Source organism: Diceros bicornis, chromosome 19, assembly GCF_020826845.1.
Source record: "Diceros bicornis minor isolate mBicDic1 chromosome 19, mDicBic1.mat.cur, whole genome shotgun sequence".
NCBI lineage: Eukaryota > Metazoa > Chordata > Mammalia > Perissodactyla > Rhinocerotidae > Diceros > Diceros bicornis.
Genome location: NC_080758.1, coordinates 49,797,423 through 49,821,479, shown reverse-complemented (window position 1 = coordinate 49,821,479; position 24,057 = coordinate 49,797,423). Strand labels below are relative to the sequence as shown.

Genomic DNA, 24,057 nt, shown 5'->3' with positions numbered 1-24,057 from the left:
TTTACACATGAGATTTTGCCCTGGAACAGGAGAGAGCCCTCAACAGTATCTCTCTCTTAGCAGCACATCCTCCAACTCCATCCCGCTTAATCTTGGGCTCCCTGCAAGGAGGGAGCCAACTCCAGGGATGGAAAAGCTCTGCAGGAACGCATGAGGGAAGCCTCTTCTAAGCTCAGGAAGTCTCTAACATTTTATTATTGATTTCTAGCTTAATTTCACTGTGGCTATAGAACAGTCTGCATGGTATCAGGTCTGTGAATTTTGTTGAGAATTATTTTTTGGTACACAATTGATCAATTCTGAAAATGTTTCCTGTGCACTTGAAAAGAGCACGTGTTCGCGTTCAGTGTTTCAGTGATGTTCCATATAAGTCAAAAAGGACAATTCGATATTGTGTCATTCAGAACTTCTGTATCAGAATTTTGGAACTTGACTGATTTGTTGTGTCGGGTTCATTTTTTCAGTCTGTGGAGTTGTGTTTTAGTCTCTCCCTATGATTGTGGATTTCATTATTTCTCCTTTTTATTCTTTCTTTTGTGCTTTAAATATTTTGAGACCGGTGTCTACACACTTAGAGTTGTTATATGTTCTTAGTAGATGGACATTTTCGTGAGTAAAATACCCATCTTTATTTCAGGCAGTGCTTCTTGTCTGAGTTTACTTTATTGGATATTATACTGGTCCATTGACATTTTTTGGTTAGCGTTGGCATAGTATACCTTAATCCAGCCTTATTTTTCCAAAATCTCTATGTTCTTGTATCTAACATGTGTTTCCTTTTTTGTGTGTGTTCTTTTACTTTTCCAACAGTCAACTAAATTTGTCTTTTAATTAGAGCATTCAGTCCATTTACATCATTCTAGCTACGTTTACTCCTCTCCCAGCTTTGTGCTGTTATTTTCATCTATACTAATTCCATATATACTTTACAATCTTCAACACAATATCATTTTTTATAGTCAATGTATCATCTAGGTTTATCTGCATATTTACTCTTTGGGGTGTTCTTTCTGTCTTCCTATCATACTATTTTTCCATCTGGGATTGTTTCCCTTCTGCCCAGAGAATTCCCTTTAGCATTTATTTTAGAACGATTATACTGGCAACAAAAACACCCCATTTTGTTTGTTTAAAATAACTTTGGTTTGTACGCGTATTTGAGAGAGAGTTTTGCTACCTGAGGAAGTCTAGGTGCGTGGTTAATTTCCTTCAGCACTTAGAAGATGCACGACAGTACCTTCTGACGTTCCTTCTGTCCCGCCTGAGCTCGGCTGAAAGCTTGATGGTTGCTTATTTGAAGATAAAATATCTTTTTATCTCTGGCTGATTTCAAGATTTTTATCCTAAAATTTGATTTTGAACTCTTTCATGCTCAGCTGTGGGTCTCTTTTATTATATCCAGCCTGTAGTTTGTGACACTGCTTAAATCAATGGCTTGATGTCTTTGGTTAGTTCTAGAAAACTCAGGCTTTACATTTTCAAGCCCTGCTTCTGCCGCCTTCTCTCCCTCTTGACCCTGCAGGCAGATCTCGCAGTGCCCTTCTCACGCTTTCCCTCCCGCACCATCTCCTCTGGACTGCCTCCTGGCGGCCCATTCTCCCCTCAGCTGTTCCTAACCTGAGGCCAACCTGCCTGTTGCATTCTTCATTTCATTTACGTATTTTTCAGTCCTAGGACTTTCTTTTCATTCTTTTTTGATACTTTCTACTCCTTTGCCAGTATTATCTATCTTTTAATTCTTTGAATCTATTCATCCTGAGTACGTTAAAGTCCATATCTAATTACTACAGTGTCTAAATATTTTTTGATATTTGTTTCTATTGTCTATTTTTGCTCTTGATTTATCCATCAAATCTTGTCTTTTTTTCTGACTGTTTCTGATTGAGTGCTGAACATTCTGTGTTTTAAAAATATAGAACTGATTTGAGGCTTTGCATGATTGGATAATATTTTATATTTATCTGACAGCTCTGCACAGGCTAGAAGCCACAGGAAAGAGCCTCATAAAATATAGACCATTTGGGAGATCACAGGTGTCATCATTTAAAGAAAAGCAGAGTCTGAAAGTGAGGTGCAGCAAAGAGACTGGGAGAGGAAGGAGAGGAGATTGTACAGGGTCTGTGGGGTGCTGGGAGAGACTGGGCCGATGCTGAGGGACGGCGCCCTAGTGTGGGGCACTTGGAGACAGAGGTGAGGGGCTCGTCCTGATGAATGTGATGGCTTGGGACACTGGTTTGCTGGTTTTGACCTGCTGATGCTATTCCTGGGCGGACAACGTGACTTCAGAAGAGAGGACAGGAAAGCCGATGAACAACAGCAGTTTCTGTAGCAGCTGATTCTGTTCTGAAAATGATGTTTGGAAAGCATCACAGAAATAACAAGTGGCCAGTTACAAGTGTTTCTTAGCCTTCGTTTCTTTGCTAATGCCTGTGGATGTTTGTGTTTGGAAACCAAAGAGTTAAAGGGAAATGGGTGATGGGGTGCTGGACTCGATCTTTGAGCTCACCTCCAGAAAATCACAGTAAGGAACCCTGAGACTTAGCTGCCAGTGCCCTGACATGGAAATGGGAAAGGGAGCTGGTGGGGAGGATTGGCAGAGATAATCGCATCACAACGGTTTTACCACAGACACCCCGCAGGGAGCACGGCTCTCCTCTTCCTCCTCCACCTTCTTCCCTCCCCCTTTGAAGCTTCTCCTGAGGAGCCCAGCGCTTTTGGGTTAAGCCCCAATTTCAGGAGGGGTCTCAGCAAATATATTCCAAAGAATCTTGCTCCTTCAAACCAAGTAATCCCATAAAACATTCTGGGTTTCGTGGAAATCAATGATTCCTGAAATACGTGTCAGTTTTTCTATTGTGTGATTGTATTATAACTTTCAAGTATATTTTCACTCCCTACTGATTTGGGACAACTAGTGACGGGGTTAATCTGGAGAGATCTCTCTAGAACACAATGACACAAGACAGGCTGCTCTTGGTTCTGACTGCCTTTAGAGAGTGATGCATCATTCAAAAACTACTAATGTGGGTTCATCAATGACAATAGTGGCAGGCACAAAATTTACCAACCCTACCGAAGACCCTTACACAGCCCATGCCCTGTGAGCATCAACTCAGTGAATGGGCCGTGTTTTTAATCCCATATTCTGTGAGAGCAGGAACCAGAGGAAAGACACAGGCCACAAACAAAATACACTAACTGCAATTTACACAATTTCTAAATATTGGAGCTCCCTAGAGAACCATTTCCAAACTGTGGCTACAAGTGCTAATCATCCGGGACTTCACGCATTTCTGACATTGGGTCACGGAGATTCTTCTGTAGTAGAGATGCCGTCAGGTAGGGCCTGATCTCTAGATTTGTAAAATGACACCAATGGGGTTTCAAGTGGATGAAGGTAGACAACAACTGACATATGGTGAAAAGAGCAGGACCTCCAGCCTTCCTGATGTGAAATAGGAGGTGGCAGTGACAGTGCTGCCACCTGCGAGGAATGCCACTTAGTGCTCAGGGAGGGCTGGCTGTCCTTGACCCATGAACAATGGCTCGACCCCTTGGAACCTGAGTGCTCTCATAGCCAAGGTGGGCAATAGGCCGGCTTTGCTGACCACACAGACAAACCCTTGTAAGTTTATACACACCCCTATCAATGTGTGGGGAGTTGTTACAAACTCTACACGCAGGTCGGTCAAAAGAACCAAAGCTGATCCAGGCCACTGTCTTTCTGCAGTGCCCAATGGAGCTGTCCCCAGCTGTCTTGGGAAACCCTGTCCCATCAGAGCATATGACCACTTCATGAGAACGGGTTGATCAGGAAAGGGGCAGACTTTCAACCAGGAATACTCAAATCAGGTCCCCAGTAACCCAGTGGGGAAGAGGGAAGACCCCTCAGCCCTCCATTCTGAAGTGTACCCCCAGATGGCATTGCCACTGCCTCTCTCTCCCAGTCATGCCCCCGTACGCTCCACGCCCTCCATCCCTCTGTCCCTCCAGGGCTGCTCCTCACCAGGACCCTACAAGAGAGACTTGCTCATTAGGGTGGGTGTCTGTCTCCACGGTGCCTGTCACAGGGGGAGTGATTGATGTTGACAGCCATGGAGGCCAGGCTGGCCCTGATGGGCGAATAAAGACCTCAGGGAGCATGTGGGGACATGGTGACTGGAGCTGCCACATCCTGAGCCATCCCCAGAGACCCTGGAGAAGACAATCTCGTCAGTCAGGCAGCTCCTGGTACAGATGCCCCTGATGGGCATCCAAGGAGGGCAGAGCCTCCATCAGCTTCAGTCACCCCCTCCCACCCCTGTGTCCGGGCATGGCTCAGCTGCAGAAGCACCTCCTCTGTGAGCCGGGCCCCGGAGATGGGAGCAGAGGGGAGGCAGGTGGCTGCTGCCTGGCAAAAGTGTCTGCATTCTTTTTGAGTGGAATGGATGAGGGGCAGGGAGGGATTGCAGAATGAATGAATGAACAAACGGAAGAGTGAATGAAGGAATGAGTCCACAAACCATCCAGCGGGGGCCCTACCAGAACCAGTAGGGGCAGGCTCGCATGAACTGGGGAGCTTGATTACTCAACACTCTGCACCTGCAGCCCAGGTAAGAGCTATAATGACAAATTCTCCACCACTTGTCACTGGCAGCGACATTCATGGAAAATAAACGATCCAGGAGAGTGCAAAACCGACAGGGACACAGAAAGTGCTCTGAGATGCCTTTATTTCCCCTGTTGCTGCACAGACCTGTGACTGCAGGCCGACTCTCACCCTCTAGCAGAAAAGGAACTTCTGCTGTGAGAAGCCACAGCTCCTGCCCCGTCTATTTCACACACAGGTGCTGTTCAGGAGGGTGAACTGGGAAAACCAGGGTCGAGTATCCACAACAAAAGTGCAGTCCACCTGAAAAACAGTAATCACAGGACATAAATCAGGACAATACAACACAGTGAGAGCACTTAGCATGAAGAACTGACCAGAGCTTGAGATGCATTAAAAACTACAAGAGGAAAGAAAAGCAAAAACAGTCATCTGGGGCAGGGTTGAGAAGCTCAAGTCTCCACCAGGATGATGGGCAGGGGTGGCTGGATCCACCCACCTAGGATGGGGGCTCCTGAGAGGGCGCCTGGTGGAGCCATCACCCGACCCTCAGGGTCCTCCCCGGTGTGCAAGATACTGCATGGATAGTCCCCGCACTGTGAGTGCTGAAGGAGCCAGCACACTGCCCAGGAGATGGTCCAGCTGGGCACCCCCCACTCAATGACAGCTGCAAACCCACCCAAGGGGAGGCTGCCCCAAGGCTGGGCTTGTGGGGAGACCAGTCCCACTGAGGGTGTCTCAGGCCCATCACACGTTGCCAGTCCTGTGGACCAGATGTCAGCTCATAGGATGTGACAGGAGAACTCAGACTGACAGGGACATGACCTTGAGAGACAGAGAGCATCCTCTGCCTGAGCCCTGAGCTCTCAGGAAGCTTCGAGGCTGGGACCTGGGGGACGGCACCATCCAGGCAGGAAGGTCATGTGGGTGTCTGCAGGATATCTCTGGTTGACCACCTGGGCTGTGAGCACAGGCTCAGCTCACTGCTCTGCTAGAAGCAGCTCTGTCTGCTTAGAATGACCTCCTTCTCCCTCCAGCGGGGAGCCTGGGACCTGGTGGGAGAGTGGCCAGGACCTTCATTCTGCCCCAGGAGCATCCCTGATGACTCTCCTAGCGTCCCCCGACAGATGCTCCTTGATATTATTTTTCATTCCCAGAATATTTGTGATGCTTTGGGTTGATTTTATTCTCCAACCTGTTTCTCGCCTGGGCCTTCTTGCAAGGGGCAGTTGTCGATGTCTTCATCGTGTTTTTTACAGACTGTGCGGCCCATCTCCAATTCCATTAAATATATCCAAGAATACTGCTGTCGAGAAGAAATTGGAGAGATTTCTGGGAAATACTTTGCAATAATGAGAAAAAGACAGAGAACCAAATAGAAAAGTGGGCAAAATATGTGAATGTGCATATGCATATAAATAGGGATAAACATATATGCAATTTCTCTTGTTTTTATTTGTTAATTGATTTATTATTTTGCTTTTTCCTCTTAATTCTCCATTTCTCTTACAAAACCATGTCCATATGTGCACCTAGAGCATGCACTGGAATCTTCTTTGCCACTCTCCTCCCGTGGCCTACACCTGGCGGTCACAGGGACAGTGCCATGAACACACAGGGTGGCACGTTCACAGGATTTCAGCTCCACAGCAGTGAGCCCACACACACTGCAGCAACACCTGACAGCATGCCCAGTCTCTCAGTCGACGCTTGAGCAGCATCAGCCAGACACAGCGCGCACGCAGAACGACGCCTTCTATAGAGAAGAGGATAACGAGTGGGTTGGCCCACTGATTAGCCCCCAGACCTGGGCTATCCCTTTCAGGGGAAGCATCTACGTGGGGATAGAGGGGGTCCCGGGGGCTAGGAGCACTCGGTCTCTTCGCGTGGGAAACGGCTGCACTCAAGGGCTCCTCTTGCAGACGTTCACTGAGGCGCAGATTTATGAATCAGGTGCTGTTCTGGGTGCTCATTAGGCCTCTATAAGAAGTTATTAAGAGGTGTGATTTCATTTCCCTAAATAGAAGTTCATAAAAATTTGGGAAGAACTCAAACATGGAGAGAAATCACCATGAGGAGGAACCCACCTCTACTGGACTGACCTGGACTTGTCTAGAAAGCTGATTTCGTTTGGGACTCAGGAATTCCTGCAGCTGACACCTGATACCCACTCGTGCCCCAACACACACACACACACACACACTCACACACGCCCAGCTCCCCTGCAGCTAGGACGGGGGCTCAGGGGCTGGGGCAGCAGCAGTAGCAGCAGTGCTCGAGGGTCTCCTGGGACCTCCCCAGGTCCAGGGCTGAGATGCAGCCCAAGGAAGAGGCAGAGGGTCAGGAAACAGGAAAGCCTGAAGGAAGCTGGTGCGCTGTGTGCAGAGAGGCGGTGATCCTCCAGTCTCCTCAGGAGTGTGGTGCAGAGGTGGGACCCCCCACATCAGAGCCCTGCTGACATGACACCTGCCTCAGGGCTGTCCATCCCAGGACCAGAATCCAGGCACGGACAGAATGACTCGTGGTCAATAGTCTTTATTCCATTCAAGGGAAGCAGGAAGTGGTCAGAATAAGCATCAGTGGGAAAGGTTGGCATAACCAGATGATAACGACACCTACATTTACATCAGGCCCAGTCTCTTCTCTACTCTTAAGACTCTATAACCCACTGCCTTCTGGACCATGGCTGTTTCAGGAATCCTAAATGTGGTGTGGCCTGCCCAGATCCTTTCATGTCCCCCCCTTACTCTATTGTCTTTTCAGTTGATAGAGTCACCATTCACCCATGTGCTCGGGGCAAACACCTGTGGCCCGTCCGTGACTCTGCTCTTCTCTCACACCCCACATCAGTGCACCCCACATCGACCTCCAAGCAGACTCAGAAGCCAGCATTTCTTATACCTCCTGATGACCAGGGGACCATCCCCTGCACCCTGGCCTCTGCTTGCCAGGAGGTTGTGGAGCCCACTGAGCCCACAGGGTCCAGAGAGATGCTTGCTAAAGCACCTGAGTGACTTCCCCCCATTGATCCCCATCACTCTAAGACTTTCAGGCCATCCTCCTGGGCACTCGTGGCTTTCCTGGTCCAGGGGCCTCTCTGTGGCTGCCTGTCCTTCTCCTCCCCAAACCTCCATGTGGCTGGGTCCTTCCAGGAGTGTCTGTCATACAGAGGCCTTCTGTGACCACTCCCCACGTTACTCACCTCCTCTCAGCCCTGGGTCCCTTCACTGACTGCTGTTGTCCCTGCCTTACACTATTTCACTCATGAACTTGGGGTCTGTTTGCCTCTTGTCACCAGCATAACAGTCCCATGAGAACACGTCTGTCGTCTCTGCCGCCTCCCACCCAGGCCCGGACCCACAGTGGCTGCGCAGCCAAGGCAAACGGCTTCATGCAGGAGCATCACCTCAGCATCGGGCCTCGCTGATGGGCCCCACAAGGCTCCCTGGAGCCCCGCGGAGGGCTGTGGTCAGCTATCCTCTGGGATGCTTTTCCTCCTCAGGTTTCTGTTTCGGCTACTGCTTCTCTGTCTTTCTCGTTACCGGTCTCTCTCTCTGTTCTCATTCTTTCCACCATCTCATAAGGGGCGCTGTTTTTCTCCCCACACACCACACCCGAATCTCTGACTTGAATGCTTTCCTTTCTGCTGACCTGCCTTCCTCTCTACCCTGTTTTTCAAGGACTCCACTCATTAAGGAAACAAAAGGAAACTTGGAACACATCTGATGATATCTTGTATTCTTAAAAAATATTTACCAAGTTAGAACATCCACTGTTGTTTCCTGCAGACCAAGGATTTGAACCCCCCCAGGCCTGGTTTTGGCGTGAATGTGGAGCCTAGGGAGGGGAGATGAGCCACTCACCTTGCGCTGGCTTCGCCGCACCCACAGCAGCTTGTAGGCATACTCATCCGGCTGGGCTTGGTTGAACTGAAACTTAGCAAACTCCACACACATGCGGAAGAAATCTGTGCTCTTGCTGATGTCCACAAAGCCCCAGCTGTCGACATGAGGCCCCAGCACAATGAGCCCCAGGAGCAGAGGCACCTGCAGGAGCATGGTGTCCAGCGTCAGCACCAGAGGCCAGCAGCACAAGGGCAGGCGGGGGTGGCGGCTGCTGCTGGGCCGCCCTCCACTGCTCCACGTCCCACTCCGCCCTGCCCCGCAGAGGCCTGGAGCTGCTGACCTGCGCCTCTGACCAGCTCCTCCTCTCCGCTCCCTGCCTTGTCCCTCCCATCGTCACCAAACGGAAGGCAGAACATGACTCACATTTTCCACCCCCTTGTCACATAAGCCTTGGACCCAGGGACATGCAAGCAACACACGCTGTTCCTTGAACATTTCCAGGGCTGCCTCCTCGTGCCCCAGCCCAACCCTGATGGGGCCTGGCTGGGGGTCTTGAGCCCATTTGCTTGCCCTCGTGGCAGTGCATCCCAAGACTGGCAGAGCCACAGAAATTCTTAGGAACACTGGTGAGCCCTGAGTCCTGGGGAGTTGAGGTAAAAACCAGGTCTACCTCTGACCTTGGCTGCAACCCACAACCTCAGCAGCATCAGGAGGGTACCAGGGCGGGGGGGGGGCGGGCACCATCTACCACCTCTGGCACCTGCTCACCTACTTGTCATGAGGCCTGGCTGTGCTTGGCAGAGGGGAGAGGGGTTTCTAACATCCTGAGGTGGGCAGAGAGACCAAAGGGAAGCTAGTCTGGGGCAAGCCTCTGCTGGAATGGAGGTGAATGGCAGCCACGGGCATGAGAAGGTGTCAGGGCAGGGAAAGGGAAGCCCTGCCTAGCCCAGCTGTTGTGCATTCTCACGCAGCTCTGTCACTTTGTGCTCCTGTGGCCTTTGCCATGTCGCCATGTCAAGTTCTCCTCAGAGGGACCGTGGTACCGATGCGTGCCCTGCCTGGTTCATGAACAAGGCAAGGGGAGCCAGTGGGCCGGGAATGCCTGACGTGTCATCCACGTGCGTGAGGGCGCTCTACTCTGCAACAGTTTTCCTGCCTCCAGCCTGGGGAAAACGGACACCTGTACTTTGGTGGAGGTCCCAGAAGGAGTACAGAGCCTGGGCCACGGTGGTGGGGAAGGACAGGACTGGGGCTAGCACGGGAAGAGAAGGGAGTGTAGACCGAATAGAGGACACCCTTGTGACCACCTTCGCGGTCACACATCAATGGATGGTGGTGGTGTGGGGTCTAAGGAACGCAGTGGACCCCTTCAGGGAGATCACCATGAGGATGCAGCAACCTGCTTCAAAGTGTGTCGCAGCCTAGGTGTTTGCTCCCACCCCAGAGGCTGCAGGCGCCCAGGGCTTGCTGCTCTTCACTGGGCCAGCAGCAGCTGGGCTATGGTGTTCACTGTCATCTTTCCAGATCTGCAGGACCTGTAATGAGGCTCCTTTTTCATTCCTGATGTGGGCTATGACTACCTTCTCCATTTCTAGAACTCTCTTTCCAGGGGTTAGCTATTTTATTAGACTTTCTAAAGGATCAACTGTTGGATTTCTTGATCCTCTATCAACTTCTGTTTCCTCTTTCACTCATTTACACTTTTTTTGTTATAATTTCCTTCCATTCTTGAAAGGAGAGACTTAGATTATGGGTCATCATCCTGTCCCTCCTCAGGCACGTGAGTGTCCAGGCACGTGTGCAGCCCTCGGAGCTGGACGTCAGCCATATCTCATGTGTTTGTTACACCACAAGATTTTAATGATTTACTTTAAAAATATACCCTAATCTGCAACGAGATTGCTTCTCCAGCCCACGTGTTATTTAGAGGTGTGTGGCTGAGTTTTCAAACATTTGTCTCCTTAATTTCTACCTAAACTTCACTGTGGCTGGAGAACCTGTTCTATGTGATATCAGTTCTTTGGAATTCGTTGAGATTTGCCTTATGGATCAGAATATACTCAATTTGGATAAATGTTCTATCAGCTCAAAATAATGCATGTAGTGCAGTTTTGGTAAATGTTCTATTTAGCTCTTATGAATTTGTCAAATTAACGCTTGTTAAGTGGCACAGAGTGCCTGATGGTGAGTCTGGGTTCAACAATGGACCACAGGAGAAACTGAAATAGAGAAGGTTGTTGCTCACAGGCCCTGGAGGAAGTACATGGCACACCTCCAGGAGCCACACGGGAAAGTCAAGACACAGTGCAGACAGGGAGAGGCAGGACCTGAGGCCCACGCCTTTATTAGTGTCCATGGGTGGGGTTCCCAGGTTAAGGCCAGATTGGTCAATTCAAACCAAAAAAGGAGAGCAGGATTTGATAAGCTCCACAACAATGATAAGCTCCCTTTTCTACTGTCACAAAGGGAAGCCCTGGGAGGCTGCTGCTCACAGGGCTGCTGGGAAGCCATACAGGAACTTACATTTGCTGTGACTGCCGGCTGCTTTCCAGGGCACGTGCTTGTACGAGGGGCCTGTGTCAGTTTCAGGCTGCTGCGGGCCACTTGGCCACACCAGGTGGTTGCTGAGGCAGCAACACCGTGGAGTAGCTTAGCTCAACTCCTGACGGTAACCAAAAATCAAATTTGTTAAATGGACTCCTAACTACTGTGTGTATCTGCTCATTTTTACCTGCAGGGTCTATCAGTTACTGACTACTGCTCTAAGCTCCCCCAGGGTCAGGGCTTTGACTGCTCTCCCACAGGCCCTGAGAAGTGTTGTTCCCCTTATCTTGACACCATGAGAAGAGGCGGCACCGTGAGTAGAACTATTGTAACTTCCGTAAAGAAGCAAAGCAGTGGCCTTCAGTTCGCAAAAGGCTATGTTTCTAATGCCACATTTGTTGAGAGCTGCAACCAGTGACAGACCACTGTCAGAATCTGGCACCTTCATTTATACCCTGGTGCCCAACAGGAGGCTCCCTGGGATCAGCAGTGGAGGATTTCAAATCGTCCAGCGTCTGGGTCCTAACGCTGAGAGTCATGGCGTGAACACAGGGAACATTTGTAAAGACCCCTGGTGCACTTAAGGTACATCTGAGCTCAAACCATGACAAATTGGAAAGAGTAAGACCCCAGGCCTGCCCGATGGAAGTGGGAGTTGAGGTATAGATGTCCACCTGTGAGCAGCACAGACTAGCACTCAGGGAGGGTCTGGCTGTCCTTGGCTAGCATGGGATCCGTGAACAACGGCTTGACCCCACTGAGCTCAAGTGTTCTCAAGTCAAGGGCAGGAAATAGGCCAGCTTTGCTGACAACACACCTACCCTTGTAAGTTTGTATATGCCCCTATCAAATTGTGGGGAGATGTTAGAAATCCTATTCACAGGTCAGTCAAAGGACCAAAGCTGGCTCAGGCCACCATCTGTGTGCTGGGCCCAAAGGTGTTGCCCACAGCTGTGTAGGGAAATCTATTGCATTAATGCTTACAGCAACATCATGGGAATATATCAGCCAGGAAAGGGACAGACTTTCAACCAGGGTCACTCAAATCAGGTCCCCAGTAACCCAGTGGGGAAGAGGGAAGACCCCTCAGCCCTCCATTCTGAAGTGTTCCCCCAGATGGCATTGCCACTGCCTCTCTCTCCCAGTCATGCCCCCATACGCTCCACGCCCTCCATCCCTCTGTCCCTCCAGGGCTGCTCCTCACCAGGACCCTACAAGAGAGACTTGCTCATTAGGGTGGGTGTCTGTCCCCACGGTGCCTGTCACAGGGGGAGTGATTGATGTTGACAGCCATGGAGGCCAGGCTGGCCCTGATGGGCGAATAAAGACCTCAGGGAGCATGTGGGGACATGGTGACTGGAGCTGCCACATCCTGAGCCATCCCCAGAGACCCTGGAGAAGACAATCTCATCAGTCAGGCAGCTCCTGGTACAGATGCCCCTGATGGGCATCCAAGGAGGGCAGAGCCTCCATCAGCTTCAGTCACCCCCTCCCACCCCTGTGTCCGGGCATGGCCCAGCTGCAGAAGCACCTCCTCTGTGAGCCGGGCCCCGGAGATGGGAGCAGAGGGGAGGCAGGTGGCTGCTGCCTGGCAAAAGTGTCTGCATTCTTTTTGAGTGGAATGGATGAGGGGCAGGGAGGGATTGCAGAATGAATGAATGAACAAACGGAAGAGTGAATGAAGGAATGAGTCCACAAACCATCCAGCGGGGGCCCTACCAGAACCAGTAGGGGCAGGCTCGCATGAACTGGGGAGCTTGATTACTCAACACTCTGCACCTGCAGCCCAGGTAAGAGCTATAATGACAAATTCTCCACCACTTGTCACTGGCAGCAACATTCATGGAAAATAAACGATCCAGGAGAGTGCAAAACCGACAGGGACATAGAAAGTGCTCTGAGATGCCTTTATTTCCCCTGTTGCTGCACAGACCTGTGACTGCAGGCCGACTCTCACCCTCTAGCAGAAAAGGAACTTCTGCTGTGAGAAGCCACAGCTCCTGCCCCGTCTATTTCTACACACAGGTGCTGTTCAGGAGGGTGAACTGGGAAAACCAGGGTCGAGCATCCACAATAAAAGTGCAGTCCACCTGAAAAACAGTAATCACAGGACATAAATCAGGACAGTACAACACAGTGAGAGCACTTAGCATGAAGAACTGACCAGAGCTTGAGATGCATTAAAAACTACAAGAGGAAAGAAAAGCAAAAACAGTCATCTGGGGCAGGGTTGAGAAGCTCAAGTCTCCACCAGGATGATGGGCAGGGGTGGCTGGATCCACCCACCTAGGACAGGGGCTCCTGGGAGGGCGCATAGTGGGGCCATCACCCGACCCTCAGGGTCCTCCCCGGTGTGCAAGATACTGCATGGATAGTCCCCGCACTGTGAGTGCTGAGGGAGCCAGCACACTGCCCAGGAGATGGTCCAGCTGGGCAGCCCCCCACTCAACAACAGCTGCAAACCCACCCAAGGGGAGGCTGCCCCAAGGCTGGGCTTGTGGGGAGACCAGTCCCACTGAGGGTGTCTCCCTGACTAAGGCCCATCCCACGTTGCCAGTCCTGTGGACCAGATGTCAGTTCATAGGATGTGACACGAGAACTCGAACTGACAGGGACATGACTTTGCAGTCCAGGAGACTAGAGGGAGAGGTGGGATGTCCAGACAAACTAAACAGTCCTCCCAACCCAAAATACAGGAGGAAAGGAGGAGGGCAGACCACAGGGAAATCATCCTCTGCCTGAGCCCTGAGCTCTCAGGAAGCTTCGAGGCTGGGACCTGGGGGAGGGCACCATCCAGGCAGGAAGGTCATGTGGGTGTCTGCAGGGTATCTCTGGTTGACCAGCTGGGCTGTGAGCACAGGCTCAGCTCACTGCTCTGCCAAAAGCAGCTCTGTCTGCTTAGAATGACCTCCTTCTCCCTCCAGCAGGGAGCCTGGGACCTGGTGGGAGAGTGGCCAGGACCTTCATTTTGCCCCAGGAGCATCCCTGATGACTCTCCTAGCCTCCTCCCTTAGACCTGATGTGAGAATATAAAAAATATATACATTGGTCTCTGCCCCCAGTTCCTGGCACAGAGCTCCTAAAACCCTTGTAAATCCCAAGTAATAAGAACACTAGGAGCATGTCTTGTTCTAATGAGGTGACTCTGGGTGGGCTCCTGGGTGGCTCCTGGATGGGGGCTGGTCACCAGAAAGACTAAGCCAAGATTAGAACTTGGAATTTTCGGCCTCCCCTCTCATCCTCCAGAGAGAGGAGAGGGGCTGGAAATGGAGTTAATAATTGATCATGCCTACATGAGGAAGCCTCCATAAAAATCCCAATAGCAGGGGTTTCGGGGAGCTTCCAGGTGGGTGAACACATCCACACAGCGAGGGTGACACACCCCCAGCTGCATAGGAACCGAAGCCCCTGTGCCTGGTGCCCTCCCAGACCTCGCCCTTTGCATCTCTTCATCTGGTCGTTCATTGGTCTCCTTTATCACAGCCTTTAATAAACTGGTAAACATTATAAATGTTTCCCTGAGTTCTGTGAGCTGCTCTCACAAATTAATCGAACCTGAGGTGGGGTCATGGGAACCTCTGTTTTGTAGCCAAGTTAGACAGATGTTGTGGGTAACCTGGGGACCCGCTACTTGAGATTGGTATCTGAATGGGGGGGGCGAGTTTTGTGGGACTGACCCCTTAACCTGTGGGATCTGACGCTATCTCCAGGTAGAGAGCTGGTGTCACAGATAATGACTTGGTGGGGGAAAAATCCCACGTATTTGGAGACGCGAAGTGTCCTGTATGAGGAGTAAAGGAGACACACAGGAGGACTGTAGGTTTTTCTAAGACACCTTCCTTGATATTATATTTCATTCCCAGAAGATTCGTGATGCTTTGGGTTGATTTTATTCTCAAACCTGTTTCTCCTCTGGGCCTTCTTTGAAGGGGCAGTTGTCAATGTCTTTACTGTGTTTCTTACAAATTGTGCGGCCGATCTCCAAGTCCATTAAAAATATCATTGTCCACCTCTGTCAAGAAGAAATTATAAAACAGCTGCTAAATATTTGCTTTTCATGAATGAGAAACAGGCAGAAAATCAAGTAGAAAAGTGGGCAAAAGACTAGAACATGCGTATACATAGCATGTACAAATCATGTGCAATTTCTCTATAAGCACATAATCAACAGAAAGGTGTCCCTACATGCACCTAGAGCATGCACTGGAATCTTCCTTGCCACTCTCCTCCCGTGGCCTACACCTGGCGGTCACAGGGACAGTGCCATGAACACACAGGGTGGCACGTTCACAGGATTTCAGCTCCACAGCAGTGAGCCCACACACACTGCAGCAACACCTGACAGCATGCCCAGTCTCTCAGTCGACGCTTGAGCAGCATCAGCCAGACACAGCGCGCACGCAGAACGACGCCTTCTATAGAGAAGAAGATAACGAGTGGGTTGGCCCACTGATTAGCCCCCAGACCTGGGCTATCCCTTTCAGGGGAAGCATCTACGTGGGGATAGAGGGGGTCCCGGGGGCTGGGAGCACTCGGTCTCTTCGCGTGGGAAACGGCTGCACTCAAGGGCTCCTCTTGCAGACGTTCACTGAGGCGCAGATTTATGAATCAGGTGCTGTTCTGGGTGCTCATTAGGCCTCTATAAGAAGTTATTAAGAGGTGTGATTTCGTTTCCCTAAATAGAAGTTCATAAAAATTTGGGAAGAACTCAAACATGAAGAGAAATCACCATGAGGAGGAACCCACCTCTACTGGACTGACCTGGAATTGTCTAGAAAGCTGATTTCATTTGGGACTCAGGAATTTCTGCAGCTGACACCTGATACCCACTCGTGCCCCAACACACACACACACACACACACTCACACACGCCCAGCTCCCCTGCAGCTAGGACGGGGGCTCAGGGGCTGGGGCAGCAGCAGTAGCAGCAGTGCTTGAGGGTCTCCTGGGACCTCCCCGGGTCCAGGGCTGAGATGCAGCCCAAGGAAGAGGCAGAGGGTCAGGAAATAGGAAAGCCTGAAGGAAGCTGGTGCGCTGTGTGCAGAGAGGCGGTGATCCTCCAGTCTCCTCAGGAGTGTGGTGCAGAGGTGGGACCCCCCACATCAGAGCCCTGCTGACATCACACCTGCCTCAGGGCTGTTCATCCCGGGACCAGAATCCGGGCATGGACATAATTACTGCCACTTACCTTTTGCTGGGCTCGCCCGACCTCCAGCAACCTGTATGCATTCTCTTCCATATTGTCATCATTGAACCGAGCCACAGCAAACTCCACAGATGCCACAAAATAATCGTGGTTCTTATTAACATTTACAAATTCCTTTTGAATGGTCCAGACGTGAGTGCCCAGCACAGCGAGCCCTAGAAGCAGCAGCACCTTCAGGAGCATGCTGTCCAGCGTCGGCAGAGAAGGCTGGCCACGCACGGGGGAAGGGGGCGGTAGCTGCTGCTGGGCCGCCCTCCATGGCTCCACATCCCACACAGCCCTGCCCCGCGGAGGCCCTCAGCTGCTGACCTCTCGTCTTAGACTGGTGCCTCTGTCCAGCCCCTCCTCTCCATCACCCTGCCTTGTCCCTTCCATTATCACCAAACAGAAGGCAGTACAGGGGGGTCGCATTTTCCACCCTCTTGTCACAAAAATCTTGGACTCAAGGTAATGCATGCAACATGCTCTGTTCCCTGCACATTTCCAGGGCTGCTTGCCTGAGCTTCATCCGGAGGGGTTCCCTCCCGCTGCTGCAGCCCCACTCCTGCAGGGCCTTGCGAACCCCTCGCTTGCCCTCATGACAGTGTAGGCAAGGACTGCCAGAATCACACCAATTCCTGGGAACGCTGGTGAGCCTGTGCCTGGGAAGTGGAGGCCACGGCCGAACCTGACTGTGACCTTGGCTGGAGCCCACAGCCCCAGCCAGGCCCAGGGGAGTACAAGGTGTGTGGCCAGCAATGCGGCAGCAGGGATGGCTATCCAATTCACCATCGCCCTGACCCTCCTCTGCCAGAAGGTACATCTGGCCTCATCCTCCCAGTCTGACGTGCCTATTATTAGTTTCCCTCACTTTAAACCATGCTCTCTTTTCCACTGTGACTTCATTCTTGACCTGTGGGCTATTATAGCTGTATTGTTTAATTTCTAACCATAGCCAATTTTCTAATTATTTTTTCCCTTATTGACTACCTGCTCAGGTCCACTATGGTCAGAGAACATCTTTTCTATTATTTGTCTTCTTTGAAATTTGTTGAGATTTCTTCTATTGCCCAGAATATGGCCAATATTCTATATGTTCTTGAAAAGAATGTGTATTCCGCATTTTTAGGTGCAGAGTTAGATGTCTACGTATCTCAGTACACCATTTTGTTCAAATCCTCCACGTATTTACTCTTTTTACTTTTTTTGTTTTATCAAATTTGGTTTGGTTGGGTTTGGGTTTGGGTTTGGGTCTTGTTCTCTGTCAGTTACTGGGAGATGTGTTAAAATCTTTCACCATGATTATGATTGTGAATTTGCCTGTTCCTTTTTTTCTCACAATTCTTGCTTTACGTATTTTGAGACTCTGTCATTAAGTGCTTATACGAATAGAACTGTTACACCTTTTTGGTGGTCAACCATTTTTACCATTATGAGTTGTACCTTTCTATCCCAAGGAATGCTTCTTTCTCTAAAGTCCACTTTGTCCAATGTCAGACTAGCTGCATCAGCTTTGTTCGCATGAGACATCTTCATCCATCTTTTTACCTGCAGATGGTAGCTTACTAATTCAGATGGCTTTGAAGCACCAAATAGTGTTTTAAATCAATCTAACAGTCTTTCACTTGAAGTATTTATTCCATTTACAAAGACTCATATTACTGATCACTGATAATTAGTATTACCATAACTGGTATGTCAGTGTTCAAATCCACAGTACTACTATTTGTTTTCTATTCATTTCATTTGTCTCTGTTCCTTCTTTTCTCCTTTCTTGCAATCTTTCGGATTATTCAAGATCTTTTACTATTCCGTTTCTTCCTCTCAATGGCTTTATTTACCATTCCTTTTACTCTTCTTTTAGTGGTAATTCTAGTGATTGTAACGAACATCATTGACTTAATTGAGTCTACAGTAAATTAGTACCATTACCATTTCAAGGATGATGGGAAGACCTTAGAACACTATTACTCCTAACCCCCCTCTGCCTGGGTGTTATTGTTGTCATGTGTTAAATTCTACATATTTGAAAGCCCATAAAACAATATGATTGCTGTTTTATACTTTCATTATTCGATTGAATTTAGCAACATATTTACCCTTCTGCTGGGCATCATTCCTTCAACACTACCTTGCTTCCACTGGGATCATTTCCCTTCCCCCTAAAGAACTCTCTTAAGGATTTATTTTGGGCTGGATCTTGTTGATACTTCTTTTAGTTTTTTTTAAAAAACTGCCTGCTTACTAAACAGTGCTACTTCCATGGGTGCCCTTGTCCTAGGGGTTCAGCCAAGTCTCCATCCTCTCTCTTCTCAGTGTTCTGCAATCATTCTAACATATGGATTTAAGACTATGAATTTTTCTCTAAAGCCCTGCTTTGGCTGCATCTCAGAAGTTTTGCTACATCATATGTTAATTATCTTTTAATTCAAAGTATTTTCTTATTTCCTATATGATTTCATCTTTGATCTTAGATTGTTTGGAAATATACTATTAAATTTACAGGCAGCTAGACGTTTTCAAATTAAATTTTTGTTGCAGTCATCTACCATGAACAGAGAACATACTCTGAACCATTTTAATTTTTTGAAATTTATGAGAGTTCTCTCCTTTTTGATTGTTTGAAAATATTTTTATTTTGCCTTCATTTTTGAAGAATATTTTTGCTAGTTATAGAATACTAGGTTGTTAATTATTTTATTTCAGTTCTTTGAAGATTTGAAGCAGAGCTTCTGAAAGTGGTCTGTTTCCAGGTGACTTTTACTCATGGATGTAGCCCTTCATGGTCTCAACTGACATCCTGGGATATTTACCACAGCCCTTCTTCTTGGCAGATGCTGAACGCCAGTGTTTGTCCCCCGAGTTGGAGCAAAGAAAATGCCTTTTCTCCAGTGGTAATGAATGTGACCTCCTCTCACTCCTCCATCACACCACCAGTGCCCTCTCACTCTCTCCTCTCTCCCCTCTGGGTCTTGCTCTGAGTCAGGCAGGATGGGGATGAGACAGTTCCACACCAGGTGAGTGTCCATCCCCACACATCTCTCCCAGGGGCAGTGAGTAGTGCCTGCAGCCCAAGTCCTCACCATGGAGACTGGGCTGGGTCCACGTGGGGGAATTTAAGCATCAAGGAGCAGGTAGGGACATGCTGAGTTGAGTTGGGGCCTTCTGAGATCATCTGCAGTCTTGGTGAAGGGTTTCTTTCAATCCAGTGGCCCCCTGTGCAGTGCCCCCGGTGGATATCTACAGATGGACAGAACTACCCTTGGCCACCCTCTCCATCCTCTCAGGCCTGGGTGTTGCTCATTTAGAGGAGACCTGGGTCCTGTGAGCTCAGTGGCCTGAGCCTGAAGCAAAAGTGACATGTTCCTTGCTTCCTGAGAAACTCTTCCACAATCTTTGAATTTCAGGAGCTTTATGTTGAAAGGAAGAAAATTTGGGTTCCACTTGAAACAGCATTGAATTTTGTGACCTGGCTCTGCCTTAAAGCGTTCTTCAGTCTGTCCATGACCTCTGGTCCATGGTCCAGCACTGCCCCTGGAAGAGTCAGCAGGGCCATTTCCCCTCTTCCCTGTGGAGGTCAGGCCCCCAGAGACAGGGCCGTGTGGTTATAACCACTGGAGGCTCATGGACAAAGCAAAGAGCTACCCAGGTGGTCAGGGCCCCTGGGAGTTCTGCTGGAGCCCAGCAGTTACTGCCCCAGGGTGGGGCTTAGGACTGAACAGATACATTCACACCCATGTTCACAGTGGCATTAGTCATAGAAGCCAAAAGGCAGAAGCAATTTGTGGCCATCAACGGACACATGGATAAACAAAATATTATATATACATACAATGGAATACTATTTAGCCTTAAAAAAGGAAAGCGGTGCTGGCCTGGTGGCATAGTGGTTAAGTTCATGAGCTCTGCTTCGACAGCCCAGGGTTCACAGGTTTGGATCCTGGGCACAGACCTACGCACCGCTCATCAAGCCATGCTGTGGCGGTGTCCCACATATAAAGTAGAGAAAGATGGGCACCGATGTTGGCCCAGGGCCAATCTTTCTCAACAAAAAGGGGAGGATTAGCAACAGATGTTAGCTCAGGGCTAATCCTCCTCACCAAAAAAAATAGGAAGGAAATCCTGTCATGCGCTATAACATGGATTAACCTTGAGGAATTATGTTAAATGAAATAAGCCAGTCACAGAAGGACAAATACTGTATGATTCCACTTATATGAAATATGTAGAAGAGTCAAATCCATACAGGCAGAAAGTAGAACAGTGGTTGCCAGGGGCTCTGGGGAGGGGGGATAAGGTGTTATTGTTTAACGGGTACAGAGTTTCAGTTTGGGAAGATGAGAAAGTTCTGGAGATGGATGGTGGTGATGGTTGCACAGTAATGTGAATGTACTTAATGCCACTGAACTGCACACTTAAAAATGATTAAAATGGTAAAATGTGTGTTTTGTATATTTTACCACAATAAAAAAAAAATCAGGGGCTCAGGAGAGTTCAGAATCACAAAAGAGAGAAGCATATGGTTTTGAAGGGCAAGTTGCTCCCATCATGCCCGCTGGCACTACCCTCTAGTGCCCATCTGTCAGCAGGGAGATTGGAAGGGAAGACAGCCCCTTCCCCAAACCCAACCCCAACTTTGATCCGCTCGCTCTCCTCTGGTCTCCCAGCTGGCCTGAGTGTTGCCACCTCTTTCTAAAGCGTTAGTGTTGCGCAAGAGTATAGGGGCTAATGTTGGCCACTCGTGGAGCTGTGTCACGTGTCTCAGAACATCTGATGCCTGCCAAGGGCGCCAGTTCTTTGTTATCTTTGAGACTGGTCATCCCCAAGGAACCATTGAAACAGCAGAACACAGCAGAGTTACCACCTGTTATCAGAATACATTATCCTCTTGAGAGCTCTGAAAAGCAGGTCTAGTTAGCAATTTTTTTTAAATGGTGCAAAGAAAAGGCCTTTTTCCCAATCGTTCAGCCACAAATCAGAATCAGGATCAAGCATCAGTGCCATTATTTCATCATTTGAAAAATGATGGGCATTTTCTTCCCGGCATCTGGCAAAGCCCTTTTGTGGGTGTCTTAGGGAACCTTGCTGGAAGGGAATGTGGGTGCAGGAAAACACAAAGATGCCGGCTAACGCTGCTCAAATGCCCAAGGAACCCAGAACAAGACTGAGAGGCCTCTGCTCTCCTGCCTCGTCCCACACCTCTGACCTTGTCCCTGGGATGATAAACCAGTGAATAAACATGCTTGCTACAGAGACGTTCCTATTCCTTATCTCTCAAAGGGTCTCATTGTTACTATTTCAGAAGTCAGGAGGAACCAAGACAGCTGGCAAGGCACCCACTGAAAGAACAGAGCTCCCCTTTCTCGGGGGATGAGGCCTGAGCCAGGGCCTGGAGTGGATGTGGGAGGTGCATTCACTGAGGCTGACAGGCACAGACCAGGAGAGATCTACCGACAGGCTTCTGCACTGGGAGAACACTGACCAGGATGCCATGCTAGTGTGCACATTAGACAAATACAAATTTAGGGAAATTCTACAATATCATGACCCTTAAAAAGTGTCAAGGTCTTGAAAGTCAAGGAAAGACTGAGATACCGTTCCAGATGGAAGAAGATCAAACACGACCTGTGATTCTGCACCCTTTTGTTATGGGGCACTTGGGAGAAGAAAAGTTTCCTTGTCCTGGGGAGGCCCAGCACACATGTCCTGGTGCTCTGTCATTGGCTGAGGCTGGGGGAGGCGTGCCCATCTCTTGACACTTGACTGGGTCAGGACCAGGCAGGAGGGATGGCTCTGTGTTCATTCCCTGCGTTCCACAGTTGCATTGAGGTTAGGCAGGAGAACGCATCTGTTTGTAGGAATTGCTCACTAACATATTCGGGGTGAAGAAGCATCATGTTGGCAACTTCCTCTCAAATCTTTCAGGGGAAAAGTGTTTCTGTCAGTTTAAGATTCTTTTGAAATAAAACTTATGTTTTAAAACTCTTCAGGACTGGGACACAGCAGTCCCCTCAGCACATGGAGATGGGTGAGAGAAGGGAGGAGATGAGCTCAGGAGGATAGAGCATTATCCCAGCATGGGGAGACACAAACTGCAGTGATGAGTGTGTCCCAGTGCAATACTGTGACACATCTCTCCAGATTCAGCAACAGGAAAATACTTTGTTGCCTCTGAGAAAGAATCGCACATTATTGCTGCTGAAGGTGTTTTAAATACAGACCAAGACCGTCCCTGTGGAGATGAGAGAGCTGAGATGCTGAGCAGCTGTCTCAAGCTGCAGAGATGGGGCTCCTAATTGCCCTTGCTCCGCGGGCAAGGGCTTAGCCAAAGTACCCCGGGGCCATCAGAAGGGAGACTTACATGGGGCTTCAGGCTGTCCTTTCTCACGCATGTGAAGGCCCCACGGTCTATCGGAAGTGTGGCACAGGGCAGGCACATAGCAGGTGCTATTGGTGCCAGGAAGCACAGTGAGAGAGGCAGGGAAGGAAGCCAGTTCAGGGGGTGCTAATAAGCAGTGACTGCTGAGGGCAACTGGGGCTCCGTTCCATTGGGGACATCTGGGAGACAGTACGGAGCACGTGCCTCAGAAGCTGCCCACCTGAGGGGCAAACAAGCTGGGATATTGAGTCCCCAGCTCCTGTCTGTCACATGTAGAGGCTGCTCCCGAGTACATAAATTGCCTGCTGCTTTTGGCCTCTTCCATCTTGGGCAGACGTTCCCTGTAGCCAGAGAAAGCCTCAGGCAAAGCCACAGGGCACGCAGTGGAAGGCCTATGGTCCACCCATGGCATCTGCCATACTCCCCTAAATGGGGAATGTGAGCAGAAGAGGACGAAGTCTGGCAGATTCTGCTGGAAGGCAGGCCCAGAGTCCTCTCCTCTCTGTTCCCCTGGGGGTTGGCCCTGTCCTATGGCCAGCAATGCCCTGGATAGCTGCACTGACTCAGCCTCATCTCCTTGCCCCACCCAGTACAAAGGGAGAAATGAGGGATCTTTGAGAAGTGACTGTGGAAGAGGGAGAAGAGCTTCCTTGCTCTGGGAGGCCCAACACACATCTCCTGAGCCTCCATCGTTGGCTGGTGTTGGAGAATGCGTGTCTGTCCCTGTATATATACAGGCAGGGCTGTGATCTGCGCTGATCAGCCTGGTTCAATCAGAGACCGTCCCTGGTGGCGGGTAGGCTCAGTCCTTCCTATGCACATGGCTAGAGACAAGGGAAGAAGCAAGTCCCTAAGTCAAGTCACAATTCTGCTTTTTCCTGAAGATATTGAGTGGGAAGAGAAGGGAAGGAGTCTTATACACTCTCTTCAGAGTAGTCAGTATCCAAAGCAAGGAAGACCAGCCTGAAGCCCCAGGATAGAGGCCTTTTAGACAGAGAGTGTTTAGTAAAAAAGAGACTTTTTACAAAAGGACAGGGGATGTTCTGGTTCCAGATAAGGCAAGGTAAACACATGACACCCTGACTCTCCCAAAGAATCAACTGTGAAACCTGGACAGACCACATGGAGCAGCACCTGGGGACTCTGGAACATAAATAGCAGCAGACAGACTGGAGAAGAACATAAGAATGTGAAACACCACAGAACGAAGTAGGGTTACCATTCCTTTTCCTCTGGTATCCCCCAGCCTGGACTCAAGAAGCCAGAAACCCAGAAGTGGGCATCAGGGTGCAGAGAAAGAGAGCCCTGGGAAAAGCCCTCTAGTCCTGCTTGAGAAGCAGGAAAGAGGACTCATAAGTTCCTGTTTTTCCTTTTCTGAGTTCTCTTTTGCCCCAGCCTCTAGGGAGTCCCACGGTGGCAGCAGTGACAGCACAGCAGTGGCTGTGGAGCCTACAGACACAAAAAATGCTGAGGAAGGAAAGCCTTCCTCTCTGATCAGAGCAGCTGTGAATCCAAG

The 24,057-nt window shown here is 49.6% G+C and overlaps 2 protein-coding genes across 2 annotated transcripts; both read right to left on the bottom strand.

Annotated features, from left to right (window-relative positions):
• Positions 1-4,816: 4,816 nt before the first annotated feature.
• Positions 4,817-8,669, bottom strand: LOC131418219 (probable cystatin-15). The gene is made up of 3 exons (XM_058562211.1): positions 8,452-8,669; positions 5,784-5,894; positions 4,817-4,891 (listed from the first exon to the last, which is right to left on the bottom strand). The coding sequence occupies exons 1-3, from the start codon at positions 8,644-8,646 to the stop codon at positions 4,817-4,819; spliced, it is 381 nt and encodes a 126-aa protein (XP_058418194.1). The 5' UTR covers positions 8,647-8,669.
• Positions 8,670-12,870: 4,201 nt separating this feature from the next.
• On the bottom strand, positions 12,871-16,367 carry LOC131418172 (probable cystatin-16). The gene is made up of 3 exons (XM_058562169.1): positions 16,166-16,367; positions 14,879-14,989; positions 12,871-13,067 (listed from the first exon to the last, which is right to left on the bottom strand). The coding sequence occupies exons 1-3, from the start codon at positions 16,364-16,366 to the stop codon at positions 12,993-12,995; spliced, it is 387 nt and encodes a 128-aa protein (XP_058418152.1). The 5' UTR covers position 16,367; the 3' UTR covers positions 12,871-12,992.
• Between the last annotated feature and the right edge of the window lie 7,690 nt (positions 16,368-24,057).